This window comes from Sabethes cyaneus, chromosome 1 (genome assembly GCF_943734655.1).
Source record: "Sabethes cyaneus chromosome 1, idSabCyanKW18_F2, whole genome shotgun sequence".
In the NCBI taxonomy this organism is placed as follows: domain Eukaryota; kingdom Metazoa; phylum Arthropoda; class Insecta; order Diptera; family Culicidae; genus Sabethes; species Sabethes cyaneus.
This window is the reverse complement of record NC_071353.1, coordinates 139,061,045-139,079,178: the sequence shown is the minus strand read 5'-3', so window position 1 is coordinate 139,079,178 and position 18,134 is coordinate 139,061,045. Positions and strand designations below refer to the sequence as shown.

General features: G+C 38.6%; 1 protein-coding gene across 1 annotated transcript; it reads left to right on the top strand.

Annotated features, from left to right (window-relative positions):
- Positions 1 to 210: 210 nt before the first annotated feature.
- On the top strand, positions 211 to 17,673 carry LOC128746298 (cytochrome P450 4c3-like). Its single transcript, XM_053843346.1, has 5 exons — positions 211 to 433; positions 8,879 to 8,994; positions 16,272 to 16,557; positions 16,627 to 16,696; positions 16,761 to 17,673. The coding sequence occupies exons 1-5, from the start codon at positions 211 to 213 to the stop codon at positions 17,671 to 17,673; spliced, it is 1,608 nt and encodes a 535-aa protein (XP_053699321.1).
- Positions 17,674 to 18,134: the final 461 nt, after the last annotated feature.

Here is an 18,134-nt window from a genome sequence, read left to right as displayed (position 1 = left end):
TTTTCTTTTTTCAATTTTGGAGTTCATCTCGAGTTGTTGCGATCCGCGCGTTAGTTACAATTCAAATCTCGCCGCGTGCGCGCTGCTTCAAACGAACTAAGAGTATACTACCTAACGGTCAGTCGGTCGGTAGGGCACATGTTATATCGACGCATCGTGGGATGAAAACTTAGTAGTGCAACAGAGTCAGTGCCTTGATTTACCCCAACGATGGAAGCCTATTTAGTGAACAATGAAGTGGCCTCGAAAATTTTCCCGCTTTTTCGCGTTTTATCGCCCATTACGACGCTGGTGTTGCTGATTACGGTGGTCGCTTACTATGTCTACCGGAGAAGACGGGCTCGGTTGGTTTATCACATCAACAAACTGCCCGGACCGTACATGATCCCTCTGATCGGGAACGGACTGCAGGCCACCCTGGGCTGCAAAGATGGTGAGTGCGTGGGATTAGTGTAGTGAAATTTTCCTGTTCGATTTACTGTGACCTTAAGAAAGATTATTCTTACGGTGACTTACTAAATTTACACGGTTTTCTTAAATAAAACGGCTTTTGTGAAACACTAACGTTTATCTAACGTGGTCTCAATGCACTTTTGACCGTTTTCGAAATCGGTTTCACGTTTTTCACAACCTTTAATTAAAACTTTATCAACTTGTGGCCTGCGCGGGCGGTTTTGAAGCATAGAAAAAATTTGCCGCGGCAAACCATACCATGGCGTTGTCGATACGGATGGTTGACGTACGAATAATATTAATAATGGTAACCATCTGCAAATAGCTGCAATTGGGAGTCTTATGAGACAGAGTATGAAAAATTCATTCCAAAAAGAGATACAGTCTTATATTAAGCTCTAGTTCAAAACGGAAATTGACTTTCTGAGAAACTGCTAGAATAATATACATATACCAGCAAGGGCACAGATTGGTGTTTAATGGTTAGAAACAATGTGCTTTTTCTAATTTTTAAGTCAATAATGTTATAAATAACTTTGGCGCCTCATACTCTTAAGTATTTAATTTTCGAAGCGCACCTAAGAGATTTTTAAATAATTGAAAAATACAGTCCAGATCTCTTAGAGACAATTCAAATATGACCGCAAACCAAATTTCTGCTTTTTTAGACACACGTTTTCCCCTCTTGTCACAAAACCGTCACAATCGCTTAGTACCTTAGAAGTGTTTTGCTATCGTAGAACGAGGATTTTGAATCTAAGCTAAGCTAAGGATCTAAGCTGTTAAAATAATGCCAAATTTCACTCCACTCGGCTTGTGGACTATTACGGTATTTTTTTGCAGATAATTTTTTAGCGGATTACCGACCAACTTATAATTTTATTAGTAAATATTATTTCCGATCTTTTAAGATAGTGTTCAAAATGTGTCAAAAATTGGCTAGTTATCATTAATCAACGATTTTTCTGCAATTGCCTGGCGAGAGCTAGCACGCCGCAAGCAAGTTAGCAAGTTTTGTTGGCATCATGCGGTAGCACGTAATCCTACGTCAATAAAAAAATTATCATTCGAAACATCCTTCAACCACAAACTTTTTTTCATGCCCATACTGACGGCATCATTTTCGCGTCATTTAGATCATATATGCGAAAACTGATTGATGTTTAGGCATACTTTTAAAAGTGAAATATTTTGAGTTACGAGTACTTCTGTTTATTTGGTCAATAACCAAAAAAAAAATAAATATAAAGTATTTTGTTGCCAAAATCGGTGCATGTACAAATAGGAATCCCAGTGTATTTATAATTTTGTTAATATTTTTCTAATTTTCGGCTGCTTTATGGTTGAAAAATCTAGCGTTAAACTTCTCATCCGCGTTTATGTTTATTACTTTATCTTTTTCTTATCGTTTTTGTGTTATTTTTATCATTTTTATATTATTTTTTATTACTTTTTCGTTTTGTCATTTGCTCATTTTTGAATAATTTTCGTATCGGTTTTGCATTCTTTTAGTGTAATTTTTGTATCATTTTGGCATAATCTTCGAGTCACATTGTTGCCAGTTTTGTACAATTTTTATGTAAAAGTTTTTATCATTTTTGCATCCTTTCCATGATACAGCATCATTGTAGTAATGTTTATGTGTCATTTTCGGCCAAAAACTTGCGATACTTGCATTCTAATTTCGTTTTTCGATAGCACGGGATTCAAAATTGCATATTTATAATTTTAAACATGTGGTTTTAAACATTAACATATTCTATATCATTTTTATATCATTTATATATCATTTCTGTAACTTTTTACTTTTCTGTATGATTTTTGAACTTTTATTAACGGTAATTTTCTTACATTGGGTACCATTATTTTTTATGCAAGCTGGGAGGAGAGGAAAAAGGAGCGTTATACAACCTCTTAAACAACGACCCATCCTTATCTAATCTTCCGCTCTTTCGTCTTCACGCCTGGTCCCACTCTGTTGGATCCTATCGACATCTTTGTTTCATTACTTGCTTCCACCGTCCTTTGCGTTAATTGTAAAAAAAACTACCGTTATAAAAATTTAATTGTATTCCTGACCTCAGTAAAGACCAAAACACGTGAAAAACATGAGGTTAGTGTTATTTCTGATTATTTCTTGTCTTGTCTTGTCTTGTCTTCTTTTAGTGGTATTTTTTATCGTTTTATTTTTGTTTCATAATTGCATTGTTTCCGTATTGTCTTGTATAATTTTTTTGTTATTTTGGTATAATTTTTAAATTATTTTTCTATTATATTGGTACCATTTTTGTATCTTTCGTACGTCAAATGTTTATGTTTCATCTTTGAGTAATTTGTATATCAGTAGTGTGTCGTTTTCATTATTTTTTGGCAATTTTGCTGTCAGTTTTTGTTCTATTTTTATATTTTTTTTTGTCTAAGGTTCCTTTCGAATTTCAAATTCCATCAAATTCGAAACAAGTACTGATCTTTTAGTAAAATTAGTAAAAAGACAATTTTACAGTAATCTTGGAGACCTACTTTCTGCATTTTTTTAAATATTTTTTTTCTGAATTAGAGCGTTTTCAAGCTTATCGTTGATGGCTGAAAGGTGGCAGAATTTCTTAAAATGTTGTGTGAATCTTATATATAAAAATGGATTTCTGTCTGTCTATCTGTCTGTCGAGATGTTCCTTATAGAAACAAAAACTACTGAACCAATCGACGTGAAAATTGGCATGTAGAGGTTTTTGGGGCCAGGAAAGGTTTTAGTGATGGTTAGATACCCCTCCCCCACTAAGAGGGGGGGCTCCTATACAAATGAAACACAAATTTCCTCATAACTTAAGAACTAATCAAGCAAATGGAACCAAATTTGGCATGTAGGTGTTTTTAGAGGCAAGAATTTCTATGATGAATTAGGACCCCTCCCCACTTTAGGAGGGAGGGGTCCTATACAAATGAAATACAAATTTCCTCATAACTCGAGAACTAATCAAGCAAATAGAACCAAACTTGGCATGTGGAGGTTTTTGGAGGTAAAAATATTTTCTATGGTGAATTAGGACCCCTTACCTATTTAGGAGGGGGGGCTCCCATACAAACGAAACACATATTTCCTCAAAACTACTACTAATCAAGCAAATGGAACCAAATTTAGCATGTGGGTGTTTTTGAAGGCAAGAATATTTTCTATGGAGAATTAGGATCCCTCCCCACCTTAGGAGGGAGGCTCCTATACAAATGAAAAACCATTCCTAATCCTTAGAAAAATTCCAAAATAGCTTTTTATTGTTTTCCTATTCAAAATCTTTTAGTGACAAAAAATCTCTATCTCTATCTCTATCTCTATCTCTATCTCTATCTCTATCTCTATCTCTATCTCTATCTCTATCTCTATCTCTATCTCTATCTCTATCTCTATCTCTATCTCTATCTCTATCTCTATCTCTATCTCTATCTCTATCTCTATCTCTATCTCTATCTCTATCTCTATCTCTATCTCTATCTCTATCTCTATCTCTATCTCTATCTCTATCTCTATCTCTATCTCACATCAGGCTGTCGTATCACTATTAGTATGTGTGATTTCCACTTGCTGATTGAAAGCATTGTCCCAATATGGTATTATGTAAGAAATACAGTTTATTGCCTTATTGGGAGAACTTATTCATACATCTGAAGGTTGTATTGAACCCGTGTCAATTTTTTTTCTTCTATGAAAGAGTGCTATGCAATTGCATAGCAGATGTTCCTAAATTTCACTTTCTAGGTTACAGAGAAGCGACAAAGAGGAGTTAGCATTCTTCTGCTGCTAGATTTCTCAAAAGCTTTTGACATTATCCCACCGCTATTCTATATTTCGAACGGATTGGTATTTCGAACGAAATTTCCGCCATCAAAATCAAATGGGCAAAACCTCTCGTTCGAAACAAGTCGAACGAAAAAAAGATTCGTTCGAAATACAGAATAGCGGTTTATCCCTCACTGGAAACTGCTGACAAAACTATATCCTCAATTCAACCTTTCCTCCCAACAACTCTCAACAAATTCTTTTGCAGATGGCTCACATGGTCGTATCGGGTTGAATCATAAACGAAACGTGCGCAGCAATTTAATGCCACACGTGGACAATCACACGAACTTGCACTGAGGCGGACAAATATGCCTGGATGGAACAAAACTTAAGAATTGCCGGAAGATCGTTTATGTATCAGCAAAACGGTAACGGTCCGCGGACTAAGCCTTGCGGTACACCAGTTTCGGTGCAGCTGGAACACCGACCACCACAGCATACTATCTGTTTTCTGCCTTGTAGATCTGCATACAACATGTTTACTGACACAGAGGACAAATTGAACCGAGCTCCAGTCATAATTTTCCAAAATAATAATTCTAAAATCGCTTAGTCGCTTATTTGGATTTCAGAAAGAGTTTATTGTGGTATGCATCAATGATGCAAATCGAACGAGAACTCAACGCGAGAGAGTATGAGAAGCATGATATTCAACGCTTACGCCACTCACGCAAGCGTAAAACAAACAGCCGTCGTTGCTGTGTGCAGACATTCTGCTACCTACACACTCGCGAACGCACAGCATCACATCGTCTTTTTACATAACTTACTCGCGAGTCTAATAACTCGTGAGCAATCAGCTTCCCGCGAGGTCTAGTGGCGCACTGGGATACAGAGTTTGCATTACTTTTTCTTCTCCATCTTCATCCTCGATTCTACTCACGGGTGGGAGTGCCAACCCTTGCGTGTAATTGGTGTCAGCAACTTGGGCTGCAATGCCGAACGAGAGTGCCAACCGTAGCTGTTAGCTAAATATACACACGCAAAAACTCGTTGCAGTTCATGAACAAATAAGAGCGAGAGTCCGAAAGGGATGCTTATGCCGGCGTATTCGTTAGAATAAGTACGCGTGTGTGAGAAAATTAGACCACACGAGTATGGGCTTCCCAGGGGGGCTCCGTAGCCGCAAGGTTACCGAGTCTGCTTTGACAAGCGAGTGGTCGTAGGTTCGAATCTTAGTAGAATCAAGCCATTCGATGTCAAGTGACTTTAGCATGGGTTTATTCTCAATCCCCTCCATTTTACCCTTCCTTCGTGCTGAAGTCTATATTTACTCTCTGAAGCCTCTTGACAGTGCAAATGTCCCTCCTATAGTTAAGTGTACTGGTTAGAGGTACGAATGAGTCCTCGCCAGGCACGACTGTAATATGGGATAGTGCTGGCAGCGAGGAATAAGTGGGTAAAGTAGATCACGCTTTGAAGAAAAGATAAACCCCAATACACGTAAGCACTCATAAAAAATTCAATAAGCATATCGCTCACTCAATAGCGATTATAGCAAAAAGAAATGCAGTGCAGGTCATACAGCAAACACCCGGGCCATATTCCAATAAATCAACTATACTGGTCGCAGTAATGAGTCCACACATGGAAAAAATGGGTTTCCCAACACTGGTATGAATCATTACCTCTGGTTTCATCGTGGTGTTGCGCGATATCAAGAGGATACAAAAACTGTTTATAGCTAGAAGCTAGCTATAAAACCATAATAAACTCGTTAATAAACCATATTTATTCGGGTTGCTTATATTACCACGTTAAAACTGATTGGCAATGCCTAAATCATTTTTTATGCGAGGCCATATTGCCATTTTCTAGTATTTTGTTGTCGCCAAGCAACAATTCATCAAAGCAAACTGTGAGTTGCAACAAGAAAGTTATTAATAATCGGTTGCAAAATTTTGATAGCGTGTTAATATTAGCCACTTACCATTTCAATATGCATGATATTATTTAATACGCATATGCTGCACAAGTACGGAAACTGCCGAAAATTTATTAAATATTCATTCAGATTTTTGTTATGGTTGCTGTAAATAAAATCGATTAGAATGACCTGACAATAAAACATTCCCTTCTTTGCTCACGGTTATGTAGTTTCACGTGATGAAGCTGTGTGTGTGATTTAGCTTTTTACGCAGCAAGCTTTATTCAATTATGGCGGCTACCGTCAAGCAGCTAAAAGCATAATCGGCTTTATTGCTGCTTTCAGCAGAGCATAATAAGGCCATTGCAAATTATTTTTAAAGTTTTTGTCAGTTTTGTAAAGTTTTTTTTGGTCAATTAAAAAAATCTCTTTGTTTTGGCCGAAATACTCAGCCGAATGTCATGGTCTTCGACCTATTCAAATGTTGGGCATAAACTCGCTGTCGCTCGTTCGGACTAAGGTATAACCTGCTACTAGTCAGTAAACCTTGAAAAATGCATGCACCTAAATAGAGGTGATTTCTGCGGGAGGGGGGGGGAACTACCCCGCGTAACTCATTACTCACGCTTAAGAGAGAGAAAACAGTATCAATCATCTATATCTTACTGTTTGTAAATACGAAAATTATAAAATAAGGTGCAGTGTGGTGGAGACTAAAGTGCTAAAATTTTACAATTTCGGCCTTCTGTGACAGTTGTGGAAATTTGGTCATTTCGATTTCGGTCATTCGGTATCAGCCCAAAAAGGTGATGCGATGGCTAGGGAAAACTAGCAAGAGTCGTCCATCCACTAGCAAGGCCTAAAGTCTATTATGCCTAATGTCCATATGCCTAACGTCGCGCACCCGTGTTACTATGCTATATAGAAAAGTGTAAATAGCAGACAAACTATCCATTCAATTTTTATGATCGTTTACTAAGTAGCAACTGATTGAAACGATACACCTTATTATCCATAAACAACTCCACTTGAATAATTCTACATCTTTTCCTATAGAAGAAAACAACGACAATCTTCCTTTCTTAATTTACCATTCCGACAACGAACTCTGCGGACAACATTTTTCACTTATTCAAATTAGATAGCATAATGAGGAGTCGATTAGTTAAACAGTGCTCCATTCATGCATACCAACCTACCGACCAGTAGCAAACTTAGAGCAGCTCATGTGATGACACTCGTTCACGTCACGTCGCGTAGCGTCGGTTGGTTTAAGTGTTTTGTCTAGCTTTGGCTTATGGTATGAAAATATTTAACATAATTTTACAAAACCTTGAGATGGTTATATTTAGTTTAATCGAAACCTATTAATTTTATTCGTTGTCTAGCAAACGTCTGGACCGATGTTAGTGCCAATTTTGAAGCCATTTTCTACCAAATAAGCGATTCCTTGAAGATTGCTTTCGGAATTAGCGTACGTGGTTTCCCTGTTTCCTACTTGAAACGAAAGCGACAGTGAAATGCCAAAATTTAAATAAATTCTATGATAATATTTTTCACTTGATATATTTTAAATTGTTGTTGGATTATGCGTAAATATTTAAAATAAATTTAGAATAAATTTACTCATTTGTATGATAATTTTGAGAGCTATTGACTTAAAGCTCTCTATACATTGGAATGTTCTTCTGTCTTTTTCAGAAGACAGAACTAGAGTCTGAGACATATCTAACATATTACACTTAGAAGTTTATTCAGAATCGATATCCATCCGCTCGTGAAGAGTTAACTCTACAATTAGCGCCAGCAGCTTGAACGCACGAAGGTGCGAAAATGAAAACGTTCTGCACATCCAAGTATAGGCACAGCTGTGATAATCACAATGGTCACACGACGTGACTTTGACCAGCACTTGTGACTCGTCCTCCACATTAGCAACAGCACTGATCTGCCGCGGAAGCCATCATTTCCTGTGTTTTCTGAGAATTAAAAACTTACTTTATGCTACTCTACTTTGCTGGTAGCATCTGCTGATGGAGTTACATAATGTTAAACCGGAGGGCTAAGAGAGGCCATCCGCTGGTGTTTTATTTTGATGGAACCAAATTAAATCGGTTTTCTAAAACGCTTCATGCTTCATATTTTGTTCAGATTATTTTTTGACTTTAGGCTGGAAAAAATGTAAAGCTTGACATTCTCGACTAGGAATTAAGCAAATTTCGGCAAGGTTGTTGTAACCTTGTAATTTGAATAATTTATTATGGCAATGATTTGCAAAAATTAAATACAATCTTATTGTTGGCCTTCCTGTTGTTTTGCTAGAAACTTGTCTTCGGATTCTCCTCCTCAAGAGGCTTCCCTCTGTAAGCTGGTGCTTTACCTTCCAACGGAACCTGTTCGAGTTTGCATATAACCTTGAGCGAAATGCAAGACCTTCTTCGTAACGGTATGCGGCACGCACAAAGCGCTTCGGAATCCTATTGCAACATTGTCCACCAAACCTCACCGGACCGCAGCTCGTCGCTAAGTAGTCAAGATGTAGTTAGGTATTTCGGTACGGTGCCGCGGCATGTCTTTTTCGGATGACAGTGATCGACCGACGAGGAAAACGTCTTGTTTGACCTAGTAGGCTTTCCTTGTTTTCTGTAAAACATAGCTGATTAAAACACGCAAACGCAAAGCTCACCTGACGTTGTTTTTTTTTTTCTTCTATTCATCCACAGAGTTCCTCGATCGAGTGGTTGCCTCACAGAAGCTCTACGGACGTCGGATCGGGCTGAGCCGCGTTTGGAATGGACCAATTCCTTACGTGATGATCTCCAAAGCCAGCGCCGTTGAGGTAAAGAAAAATGTCATTAACTATTTTGTTTGATTTAGGGTCAAATTATAACAACAAACTGGTCGAGCGGCATCGAGCTGCATTCTGCGACTGTTGTTATCATTTGATGGTGGCTTAACTATTATAGCAGTCCAACTCGATGACCATCGGATCGTTAGGTACGTTAGGTCAGTGCAGCAGACAACATCTCACCCGAAAAACGAGCGTGTACATAACTAGAGCATAACTAGCCCTTTGCGGATCGTTTCGAAGTTGTTTGCCACACAGTGCAGAGGTCCGTCATAGTGGGCCGATGTCCCTCAGTCAGTAAATCACGTCTTTGAATTGCCATGGTTGTGGTTGAAAACGCGTTTATTTTGATGTCTAAATTGACATGCAGTTTTTATCAAAATTAATCGGAATATCATTATTTTCTTAAGTTGAAAGTAAACCGGTTTGTATGGGTGGAGGGCTGCAAGAATAAGGCTCTGAAAAGTATTTCCGAAATAATTAAAAATGAACAAGATTTGATTTCATGGAACAAACACTTTTTATGGTAATGCGAATTTTCTAGTTATATACATGAAACATAACTTCCAAGAGAATTTTTTTTTCTTAAATTTAATTTATTTTAATTTAATTAATCTTCGATATAAAGAACATCGCACAGACATAAAACTTATACAAAAATAATACAAAAACAATACAAAATAATACCGAAAAAACGCAAAAATAACGCAATAAAAAGATACTAACACACCCAATACTGACAGGAAACTGGTTCAGAGATGAAGAATAATATAGAAACCATACAAAAATGAAACAAAAAACATAAAAAGAGATACAAATACTGTTAACTTTAGCAACGTCCTCGATTGCGCACATCCACCAGGAGCCGGGTCAGGCCTGAAGTCTACGATCGCTTCCTGGTTCTCTGCTGAAAATAGTTTTGGTTACTCTTTCGTCGGGTATTCTGGTCACGTGCCCAGCATATTTGAATACTTGATACAGCTCGTGGTTCATGCGTCTGCGCCACATTTCATTGTCCAGGTTTCCACCAAGTCGCAGATCGCAGAATTTCACACTCAAAAACCCCAAGTATGCGTCGCTCAGCTTTCTTTAGCTTCCATGACTCAGATTTGTACAGAGCTACCGAGAGGATGAGTGTTCTGCAGAGCGCCAGTTTTGTGAGAATTTGCAAGCTTCGGGACTTCAACTGGTTACGTAATCCATAGAATGCGTGTTCGCAGCTGCGACTCGTCGTCGGCTTACATCATTGTCACATGTCACTAGCGCACCAAGGTATACGAATTTCTCCACTACTCCAGCTCCACCTCGGCATCAACACCAGTCCCACGTTCCCTGCTAGCAAACATGTACTTCATTGTGGCGGTGTTGACGATAAGTCCCCCGCAATTCTGACGCATAATTCTGACCCATCCTCCGGTATACGAATCAGCATAACTAGTTTCGTCGGAAAATCTTGTTCTAGTATTATCTGCTACAGCACATTTCGTGTGACAGAATCGTACGACGCCTTAACGTCGATGGACAGATGACGAGTCTGTAAGTTTTTTAAAAGTTGTAATTGTATAACAGTAAAAGAGATACAATAACGATACAGAATACCATAAAAATAACACAAATGACAAACTGATATAAAAGGACTGCAAAAAATTATTCTTAGATGGTAAAGTTTTACATAGATAACACAAAAATGACGAAGCACAGCCAGGCTGTAGCTACTCCCCAATGTTGTTAAGCTGCACAAAGCATGACAATTGGCTTTAACAGTGCCATTCGGAAATATGTGGCAGTTCGTGAGCTACGCGAGTACCAAGACCTACACCGTAGGAGAATGGAGGAGGGTTTACTAATCATATCCGCCGTTGCCAAATTTCACCGAATAATATTCGGACGTGTGCAATATCGTATTTCACCGGCATTCAGAATCGCCCAAGACCTACCCTTTCGGATGGTACGAACTACACGAGGCTCACAACATTTAGTTTCACTACTATCGACGCGGTTGAAATGTAGGCAATACCGATGATTACCGACACAATAACGCATCGAATCATTCATGGTATTCGTCGAGGGAGTTGTGTGATGCACGCTCTGATACTGGAATAATTCAATGTGATATTCTGTTCCCGCACTACTTAACCCCAATATCTTCTCTCTTCTTACGAAATAAAATATGATTAAAAAAACTACTCTACGTAAAAAACTTTGAGGTTGGTTGAGTTGTCCTAGTTACAGGTTGTAAACAATATTATTAGCGAAAGCGAGATGACTTTGGGTTCTCCTCGTTCTAGCAGTCCTTCGAACCGGGTCTTCAACGATCGCAATGATTTCTAAGCTATACACAACTATATTATTTACCAACGGTCGCACCGAACCACTTTGATTGAATGACATACAGAATCATTTTATTCATCAATGGTTGTACCGAACAATTTTGTCTGTCTATGGTCGTACCGAACCACTTCATTTACTAATGATCACGTCAAACACTCATTCATATCCTTTTACCTAATTGTGGTCGCACCGAACCACACACTTCATCGAGCAATGATCGAAGCGAATCATTTCACTCTGTACATGGTCGCAACGAAAAACCCCAATTCCAAACCATACAGAACTGTTCCACTTCCCAATAGTTGTACCGCACTATTTTATATTCAACCATGGTCGCATCGAACCGCTCAACATATATTCGAAGTTCCGAGCATCGGAGCCACACTGTATCAACCTAGTTGATTATGTGGATGTGGATGTGGATTATGTGGATGTGGAGTGCAATACTCGTGGGGTCGCACAGAGCCTTGCGCTTCATGGGGGCCTCGCGGTTGGTGATGACTAGAGAAAATGTTATGAATTGTAGTGGACAATCCCTGGCTATTCAGAAATATTCACATGATTTCCATTATTTCCTTTCCTTTTTTATTTAAATGCAGAGTGTAGAGTGTTAAGAATAAATCGATGAAATTAGGCCTTGCTGTTTTGGAAAGTCTCGTTACATAATTGCCAAACGACTCGACTCTGCTTGCACGTTGATTCTAGTATTCGATCAAATGGGCACTTGGCTCTTTTTAACCGATGAAATACCAAATCCGGATAGTATTTACCCTCTTTCTTACAAAAAATGGACAGCGTTATAATTTCCGAGCTCACTAAAATTTTTCGCTCCGGTTTTAATTTGGGACATAACCCGGAGAATTGCCGGAAAGTAGGCAGATACCTAAAAGCATACCTAAGGCAGATAAGAAAAAGAAAATCATGCATCAGTCTTTCAGACCAATAAATCTGATGATTTTTTGAAAACAAGTAATCTCATTTCTAAAAGACTGCCTTTTTTCAGTCGTTTTGAATTGTATTTGCTTATTAGCGTTCTAGTACCGAAGAAGCAGGAGTAGATTTAGTACTTTAACCAACGGTGGATAATTCATATGTGACAGGGATTGAAAAGGGATCGCAAGTTGAATGTGACTGCCGTGAATGCGAACTTTTCGCATTCAAACTTCACTTTTTGAACGATCATTTGACTGTTTTTTGAATCCAGTCAATCTGCCGCTTGCGCTGCTGCCGTCTTATAATTGATGCGGCATCTCAGCAAAAGCAAACAGTCGATCTCCCGTTTTGCTTTGCGCTTTGAGAATATAAACTGCAAACTGACTGGAAGTATACGGTGACGTATTTTTTCGTTTCCCTTTTTGTCTCCAAATCGGCTGCTCACAGTAATAGTTTGTTATTCGGACGTCGGTTCGACGCAAACCAAATATTCGTTTGTATTGGACGGAGTCCGACCGACTTCTTCCATGCACATGTAGTGGTTGTTTTTTGTAGTATTGAACCATACGATTGTGCGGTTGCTTTTCGTTAACGTGGTAACTGCCAGTCATTTGACTGTTTTGCAGTCATTCGCTGCTCCAAACGGTAAAAGCAACTTGATCGAAACGAAAATGTTAAAAAGCTTAAGAACGCGTTCGTTCTACTGCGTGCAATCGGCGTTTGACTGAGCAAACTTCCAGTTGTGTTATGCATAGCGTTCGTAGTCCACCACTAAACGGACGGTGTGAACTTGAATGCGCGTTAGTGTGACTGCGGTAGAAAAAAAGGATCGGTCGAAGCCCTGGGCATGGGTTTAATCCCCAAAATGCCTAGCATGTAACCTCATTCATAGAAGTCGAGAGGATTTAAATCAAGCGAAGACGCAGGCCACTCTTTCGAAGAAATAAAATCCGGAAAATTATCCTCACACCAAGCCTTTGTAGCTTTCGCCTGGTGAGACGTTGCGGAATCTTGTTGGAAGCAGTACGTTGTATTCGTGTAATGTTTCTTGATGATTTTTACTATTACTTCAAAACCAATTCATTTCCAATCATTTTGTTGGTTCGGGAGTATTTTCCACCGGGGAAAACCGATTTCCTTATCAGTAAAGTTCCGATTTTGTCAACCCCATGTTGAATTTTGGGCTGAAAAAATGGGGAAACTGACAAAAACGGGAAATTTTTTTTCGAAGGTTTTTTTTTAAATCAACCGAAAGCTCAACGCAATTTAATCAACCGGGCACATCATACTGCTCCAGAACCTCTTTTAGTGGGCATTAGAGTTATTTTTCTTCAGTTTCAATATAAAACATTGATGTGTTCTGCAAAGTTTTATAGCATATTATGACAATAAATTTTCCTGAAGACAGTAAGCTTCTATCTCTTCAGCAAAGATTGAAAAATCCTATTTCGCATATACGAAAAATAGTTAAAATCAGTTTTTCTATTTTGGCTGTTTTTGTAGATGTTGTATGACTTTTTCTTTTTTACAAAATTGTACAAATGTTATGAAATGTTAAATTTTATGAAAATGTTTGTTAATTTTCTAAACAATTTCATATTTCATGGATGGATTTTATTGCTTTTCAGAAAAAAAAAGAAAAAAATTAGTTAGAAGGAGAATAATCGGAGAACAGCACGAAGGAAAACGTGACAAAAACTGGACAAACGAGATAGAAAAAAATAGAAAAAGAACAAAAAATGGCATGAAAGAAAGAAAAACGGAAGAAAAAACAAAACAGTTAGGGAGGAAAAACGAGAGAAAAAAGTGGACGAAAATCCGGAAATACGGCAGCAGAAAAATAGATCAACGAGAATGGAAAAGAAATAAAAATGGAACAGAAAATGAAAAAAAAAATGGAGAAAAAAATTATAATGGAATACATACGAGATAGCACGGAGGAGAAAACCAGAAAAAGAGCTGACGCAGGACTTAATAAGATCGAACGGAACAGACGAAAACGAAAGTCGAAATAGAAAATGAGAAAAAAAGACGGAAACCGGGACAGAAAAAAGTTGATACCGAACAAAAAACCGAGTCAGAAAAAAACAAAAGAAACGGGAAAACGAAGAAAGGGCGAAAAACGGAGCAGGAAAAGACATAAAACAGAGAAAGAGGTAACAGTGAGCAGAAAAAACAAGATAGAATGAGAAGGAAAATGAAACAAGAAAGGAAATATGGAGAAAGAGAGAGAGAGAGAGAGAGAGAGAGAGAGAGAGAGAGAGAGAGAGAGCGGGGGGGGAGGGAGAGGAAAGGGAATATTCCTTTAATTCAACTCCTTCAACTCCTTTGTTGAAAAAAACGAAAACTTAAAATGAAAAAAAAAAAACGAAAAAGAGCAAAGACGGAAAATCGGCAGGAAAATAACAAAAACAAATTAAAAGTATGAGAAAAAAACTCAAAACAAAAAAATGGGACAAGAAAACAGGAAACACGGGACAGAACAAATAGATAACAAGTGTACTAGAGGAAACTGGATCGAAACTGAGTAAAAACCAAGAAAAAATGGTTCAAAAATGGAGAAAATACGGAATAGAAAAAAATCAGAGGGGTTGTGTACAAGACACGACCGCATATATTGGTGCCGCAGGACTACGTAAGTCTCTTTGAAGTGATAGTAGCATGTATTCATGCTTTCAATCATTCGATTCTTCATGTATACATTCTATATGCAACATATAAACATGCTATATGCGTTGTATGTAACATTTATCAAAGTAGTAACATTGCATACGTTCAATTTTCAAAAGATTGTGCATTTGAAAACCACTTAACAAAATCAAGAACACAAACTATTACTTTCCTGCTACCTTACTGAAATTAAAGATTGTTTTTATTACCCATGGTTCCCCACATTGAAGGGATTTTACCAATTCAATCCTATTTTATCAACAGCACATCTTTTCACTACACTTCTAATGAAACGGCAAGCATGCGTATTCATACAGAGTCGTATTGTAACCGAACACTATAGCTGTAGCACATTTTTCCAACACAGATATCAAATTCGCCTAGGTTTAATCGTCTCGCAGTAAAGAACGAACTTGTGCCATTTTTTCTGGCATACTTTCCTAACACAGACATCAAATTGGACTAGGTTTAATCGCGTTCATAAGAAATCTGTTGGCACGAGAGGGCTTTAACACTCTTTCTGGCGTACTTCCCAAGCAAGGACATCAAAATGGTCTAGGTTTAACCGCGGTAATAGAAATCTTGTTGAAATGAGAAAACTTCGTCACTTGTTTTGGCTTACTTCCCAAGCACAGATATCAAATTGGTATAGGTTTAGATCATCGTAAAGAATCTTCCAACCAATCACGAAGCGAGAATTCTGGTGAAACATAGGTTCATTAATTTCAATTTTTCAATAGTTCAACATCAAGAATCCATACTTTTCTTCATTTGGGTCAATTCCTAGAAGATTTTCCGATCGGTTGGTGTAAGAATATTGAAAATCGATCGGAAAACAGCTGAGCTATTAGCGCTCAAAACCTTTCATTTTTCGATTTTTTGGAATGACACCCTATAACTTGCCGTAAGACGTAGTCCTACGTCAAAAAGGTAAAACGAGTGAGAGAATATGACAAAAATGTCAATTAGGTATAATGCCAAGTAAAACTCCGTGTCTAATTTCCTGTCCATACCCATGCTTTGAAGTAAAACTTCTAGTTCAAAGTTGTCCATATTTAATTTAATACCAATTTTAGATTTATTTTAAGTCCAATGTCAAACCGTTTCTGATGCAGCACAGCGCACAGTACAGCTATCGTAGGTTCCGAATGAGTCACACAATTTTTGACATTTTTGGGGATTCTCACTAACTTACCCTACAGACTAAAAACGCATTCACATCAACAGTTAAAATAATATTTTGGACATAAAGCTTTGTTATAAAACAGGAAGACCTTATTAAAACATTTTATCAATCAAACTATTAAAATACTCCAAACGATTTCCTTTTCCAGCCCATCCTAAGCAACCCGAAGCTGGTGGAGAAAAGTGCCGACTATGAGTTCCTGAAACCGTGGCTCGGCAATGGGTTACTAACGTCACCGGCCAGTGTGTGGCATCCGCGTCGGAAGGCCCTTACGCCGGCCTTCCATTTCAAGATCCTATCGGACTTTGTGCAGATTTTCCACCGCCAGAGTTTAATTTTCGTCGAGAAACTCGGCGAAAAGCTAAACTGCACCGAGGAGGATGGCTTTAACATCGTTCCGATGGCTACACTGTGCGCACTGGATATTTTCTGCGGTGAGTTCTGTCGGTTGTTTGTTGGTAAAAATTGTAATTATTCGAACGTGGTTTTTAATCTTTTTTTAGAAACGGCCATGGGATGTTCGGTAAACGCACAGAGCAATTCTGATTCGGAGTACGTTCGGGCACACAAAGAGTAAGATTAATGAGTAACGATTGATGGAAATAAATGACAATAATTAGTATTGTTTCGTTTTTAGAATTGGTAAAGTCATTCGTAATCGACTGCAAAAGATCTGGCTGCAGCCAGATTTTATCTTCAAACGAACCGATGAATTTCGGAAGCATCAGGAGTGCTTGGCAGTGCTGCATGAATTTTCCGACAGAGTCGTCACAGAGCGCAAAGCTGAGCTGGTTAAACGTCGTCAGGCACAGGAAGTTGATCTGAATAACAACGATCCACTTGAGAACGATGATGGTTCACGAAAAAAGCAACTCGCCTTTTTGGATCTGCTGATTGAAGGTTCGCTCGACGGAAATGGTCTCAGCGATTTGGCCATTCGAGAGGAGGTTGATACGTTTGTGATCGGCGGTCACGACACAACGGCAGCTGCCATATCGTGGATCCTGCTCCTGCTGGGAGCAGATCAGGATGTGCAGGATCGCGTGTTCAATGAAATCGATCAGATTATGGGTGGTGATCGAGACCGGATACCGACGATGCAGGAACTAAGCGAAATGAAATATCTCGAGTGCTGCATTAAGGAAACTCTTCGACTATATCCCAGTATCCCGCTGATCGCCCGGCGTTTGACCGAAGATGTTCAGGTTCAAAACTACACCATTCCTGCCGGCACGAATGCGATGATAGTGGTCTATCACCTACATCGAGATCCGACGGTCTTTCCCAATCCAGACAAGTTCAATCCCGATAACTTTCTGCCGGAGAATTGCAACGGTAGACATCCGTACGCGTACATTCCCTTCAGTGCGGGACCACGTAACTGTATCGGGCAGAAATTTGCTATTCTGGAGGAGAAAACCGTGATATCTACGGTCATTCGAAAGTTTCGATTCGAAGCCGTCGAACGACGGGAGGACGTTAAATTGTTGGGCGATCTCGTTCTCAGACCACGCGATGGTTTGAGAATTAAAGTTAGCCGAAGATTGTAAGGCTCTGAAAATAGTACACTCATAGGTTAAGTTTTATCGCAATTTCGATACGTCGACATCATCATCCGTCATCAGAATCATCATCATCATCATCATTCTCATGCAGTCATTACAAAGAACAAAAACATACACGTATACTATCTAGAATTAAAAAAACAATCCTTTCACTTTCATCGAGCAACCAAGAAACAACGGAGCGGCGGCTTTGCTTCGTCTGGATGCTGCGTGGCTTAGCATCCTTGAAAAAAAGAACCAAACCTAGACGCCACTCACCGTTTCCTTATGGTTGTGCAAAGTGCAGCACCCGATATGTGTACTTACGGATTCCGTGTACTCACTGTAAATATGTACCTAGCTACAATAAAACTTGTTATTGAGTACCAATCATCTTGGAGACTTCTGTAGGACATACACTCTACAAATGGATCTCTCGGTTTTGTTTGTGTTTTTTTTATTTTATT